Source organism: Mesitornis unicolor, unplaced genomic scaffold (genome assembly GCF_000695765.1).
Source record: "Mesitornis unicolor isolate BGI_N332 unplaced genomic scaffold, ASM69576v1 Scaffold53223, whole genome shotgun sequence".
Classification (NCBI taxonomy): Eukaryota; Metazoa; Chordata; class Aves; order Mesitornithiformes; family Mesitornithidae; genus Mesitornis; species Mesitornis unicolor.
The window spans coordinates 1-4,117 of NW_010176403.1; the positions used below are offsets into that span (position 1 = coordinate 1).

Consider the following 4,117-nt stretch of genomic DNA (forward strand, 5'->3'; position numbering starts at 1 on the left):
GTGGGGCCTGCCCGGGAGCTGCGCTCGGATCTCGGACTCCGGAGAGAGCTTGCTGTCCTTTAGGCGGTTGTTGGATCACGGATTACTCGATGATACAGCTCAGGTGCTGTGATCTGCAGCACGCTCTGACTCGCCGTACAGCCCAGGCTGGCGTGTGCAGGAGGTGCGAGCGCGCAGTACCTGAAAGTTGCAGAGTTGAGCAAAAGCAGCGTCTTGCGGACCTCGGGGTGAATGGTGCCGTGACAGACAACGTGGTGTAGCCCTTGGTACTTAGGGAAAGCCAAGGGTGTGATGGATTACAAATCTGTTATGTGTGCCGGTGTTATGCGTTATTGGAGACGCCTGAGCAGTATGAGTTCCCTGTCTCTGCCAGCCCAGACTGTGCATTCGCTTTGTAAACGAAGATGGCGTAGACTGCAGTGCAAAATTAAGACCAGTCAGTTGAGTGTCCCGATTTCTGAGAGCAGTGGGCTTTGGATTAGGAAGAATGGTCTGATGTGAGTGTGTGTAGCACATCTGTCAATCACAGGGTCACTGTCAGGGAACAGGCTTAACCTTTACTTGAAGTCCAGTTTGTGAGGGTATGTGAACTGAGGGTGGGATTAAAGATACTTAAAATTGCTTCTGTATGTCTTAATATGCTTCACGTGTGTAAATAATAGAGAGTAGTGTGTATGAGTTACAAGCATTTCTCAAACTACTGTTTTTCTTCATGCAGCCAAAATGAAGTTCAATCCATTTGTGACCTCGGACCGCAGCAAGAACCGCAAACGACACTTCAATGCCCCTTCTCACATTCGAAGAAAAATAATGTCCTCCCCGCTGTCCAAGGAGCTGCGGCAGAAATACAACGTCCGCTCTATGCCCATTCGGAAGGATGACGAAGTCCAGGTAGCTGTGCCATCTGATTTTTAAGTTGTGCCGTCACATGTGAATGTTTATGTGTGTTCTCATGTGTAGCCTGTGCGAAAGGGCAGGCGTAGACAAATTCAGATCGATGCTAGAGCTTTGCCATGAGTCTTGCAGGAATCATACAAGTTGATGTCACGCATAGACTTGGCACGTTGAGTGTTGAGGTCACATCAGTGAGAAGGGAAATACAAGGAGCACGAGCGTGCTGGCAGCTTTACTGCACTCTGGTTACATGCACCGAGTGTCGCGCTGCATTAAAGGCTTTTAACAGTGAAGCACATAACAAAGAGTTGTTTATTTTCTTTTTTATAGACTCTCTGCTACCTGTGAGATCAGTTTAGAAATGAATCCAGGTTAAGTGGCTTTTCTGATTTAAAATGCAATGGTAGGTGAAAAACTGATTTTAAAATGTTGAAGTTGACCACTATCCTGAGTGAAAAGATTCAGAGTTCCTTTGTTAGGGTTTACTGCAAGGAAAATGAGGGAAAATTACAGTTGTGGTCCATGATATTTTCCATTTTAATGTTTGCTGAAGTTGTCCAGTAATTGGTATCTTTGTCGCAGGTGTACACAAACTGCAGGGGTGCGCTTTCAGCCTGTGCAGTTCTGGTTTTCTGTTGGGGTTGACAGTGTTTCTTGAGACACAGTAATTGGTTTAGGGGATGTTTTTGAAGCGTGGGACAGTGCTGCCTGTGGTTGTGTTTAGGTTGTCCGGGGACACTACAAAGGACAGCAGATCGGCAAGGTGGTCCAGGTGTACAGGAAAAAATACGTCATCTACATTGAACGTGTTCAGCGGGAGAAGGCCAACGGCACAACTGTCCACGTGGGGATCCACCCCAGCAAGGTACGGCGGGAGGAGTGAGACTGGAAGTGTATGAGGAGACCTTGTTGTGGGCACCTGAAGATACTGCTACCTGCATGAGTAAAACCTCGTTATGGCGCAGGCAATCATGGATTGAGATCCTACAGTGTTGGGGTCTAATAAACAAGGGAGTGTTACTTTGCCATGGTCATAGAGAAGTGACAGTTGAAACCAAGAACTCCAGGGTGTTTCTAGGGCTTATGTGGTGGAGAAGCTGCTAGAGACTGCAGAGTCTTGCTGAAACACCTTTTCTAAAGAGCTTGGTGTTTTTAAAGCACAAAACATCATTTAGAAGGGTCCTTCATGTTTGCTGTGTGACATTTGAACTGATGAAGGGGGTGTTAGAAATGTTTAGATAGATGCCGAGAAACATGATCCGTTCATGTGGGCTATTGAAAACTGAGTTCTTCTGCATCTGGTTTTAGCCTGAAGTGATTTACAATGCTCAGAGTTTGTGAAAGCCAGGCAAAGCCTGTTTAGATCATAATAGGAAAACATTTCCAATTAAACAGAACAACTAGCCAAAACCTGAAGCTGATGAAATTAGTCTGTTTCAGCCTTGCCATGTGGGCACACGTGCTGAAGGGTTGGTGGAAGAAATCCAGTCGGAACAGGTTTCAGATCTAAGTGGCTGGTTTGTTCAGCAGAGGGGGAGCAGAATTATTCCAAAACAACATAATGGCTTGTGTGCAGTAATAACACTGGAGGGACAAGGTGACATTGCGAGGGAACCAGTGCGGATATTACTGCTGTGGTAAATAGCAGTGCAAGAACTTGGTGTTTGTGCTGCTGCTTTAGTTTTGTCTAAGTTTTGTCTAATTGGGAATCAGACCTTGGGAAAACTTTGCGTGAAGATTCTGGTTATTAATGGGAAAGGAGCAGAAAAATTTTGTTTGTTGCAAACTTGCAGTGGGGTGGATGAACAGTTTCTACCTCTCCTAGGTGAAGAAGTGGGAATTAATTACAACAGAGACCTAAATGCACAATGAAACTGAGGAGTGTGCAGCCCTGCTGTAGCCCAGATGGTTTTTCTAGGATTTGATTGTGTTAGTTGAATTTTCAAAGTACTCGTTTCAGTAATATCAAAGCATTTAATTTTTTGCTAGTTTAGGGGACACAAGGAGCACCGAAGGCTGCTCATGGATGAAAACCAGAGCTTAATTTGCTGCTGCTCTGTTAGGAAATACCATTAAAGCTCTACCAGAGCAAATGGTCTGTGCAAATTACCTTTACGTGTCCACGTCAGTAATACTGGTAACTGCCTGGCCACTTCGCAGCTGTTCAGTAGCAAATGTGTTTAAAGTGTCTTTATATGAGTCACTGTATGCATGAACTTTTACTGTTGCCTGTAGTTTAGCCAGATGCGTTGGCTGTTCCAAACGCTGCAGCAGTGATGTGATAATGGCCAGCAGCAGCAGCGTGGTTTTCCAGTGTTGTCTGACATGTGGAGAAATCAAAACAATGATCCACGACTTGCCTTTGTGGTGGTGCGAAGAAGATGCAGCTGTAGGCTGTGTTTTAGATGTGGTATCCATCACGTCTGAGCAGCATAAGGGAAATTTGATTTACTTCAAAGTAATTATTTTATTCTGTAAATGGATAGAAATTTGGCTGCTCTTGAGTTTGTCCAAATGTTGTGGCTGTGCGGTGAAAGAAACGCGCGTGTCGTCTGATCCCTGAATGTACTTGGAAAAACTAATATAGGTCAGTGCTTTGAAATACAGAGGCAATTCAGTACCTCTGTTCTGCTCAAACCAAATTAGATGGTCTGTGGAAATAAAACGGGGGTGCCTCGGCACAGACGGACAGTGGTGATCTTCCTGGGCTGTGCAGTGTTCCACGCTCCTGTCAGGTTGCTGTGCTTTACCAATGACAAGACATTAAACTCTCTCTTTTCTCCAGGTGGTGATCACTAGGCTAAAACTGGACAAAGATCGCAAGAAGATCCTGGAGCGTAAAGCCAAATCTCGCCAGGTTGGCAAGGAGAAGGGCAAATACAAGGAGGAAACAATCGAAAAGATGCAAGAGTAGATGGTTTTCTATTTTACACCATTAAAGAACTGCTAAAATTAAACCTATTGCCGTGTCTTCTTCATTAGAAAGTCTTGATAATGGTGTTTAAATATTTAAATATTGTTTGGTGTTTAAATATTCACGCTCGTGTTTTGATGTTTGCTGTGTTAAAAATATTTCCACCAAATTAAAAAGCTGTTTATACCGTTTTTTTTACTTCGAAGAAAACGAAAGACTTTTTTCCCGTAACGAAATGTTTCAACCCGTGTTAGAAAGAGGAGTGCAATCCTGAAAGCTTGCATCTAATGGCCGGGGTGCTTCTGTCTC

At 44.4% G+C, this 4,117-nt stretch overlaps 1 protein-coding gene across 1 annotated transcript; it reads left to right on the plus strand.

Moving 5' to 3' along the window:
- The first annotated feature begins 709 nt into the window (after window positions 1-709).
- On the plus strand, window positions 710-3,851 carry LOC104534590 (60S ribosomal protein L26). Its single transcript, XM_010181718.1, has 3 exons — window positions 710-891; window positions 1,619-1,759; window positions 3,680-3,851. The coding sequence occupies exons 1-3, from the start codon at window positions 724-726 to the stop codon at window positions 3,806-3,808; spliced, it is 438 nt and encodes a 145-aa protein (XP_010180020.1). The 5' UTR covers window positions 710-723; the 3' UTR covers window positions 3,809-3,851.
- Window positions 3,852-4,117: the final 266 nt, after the last annotated feature.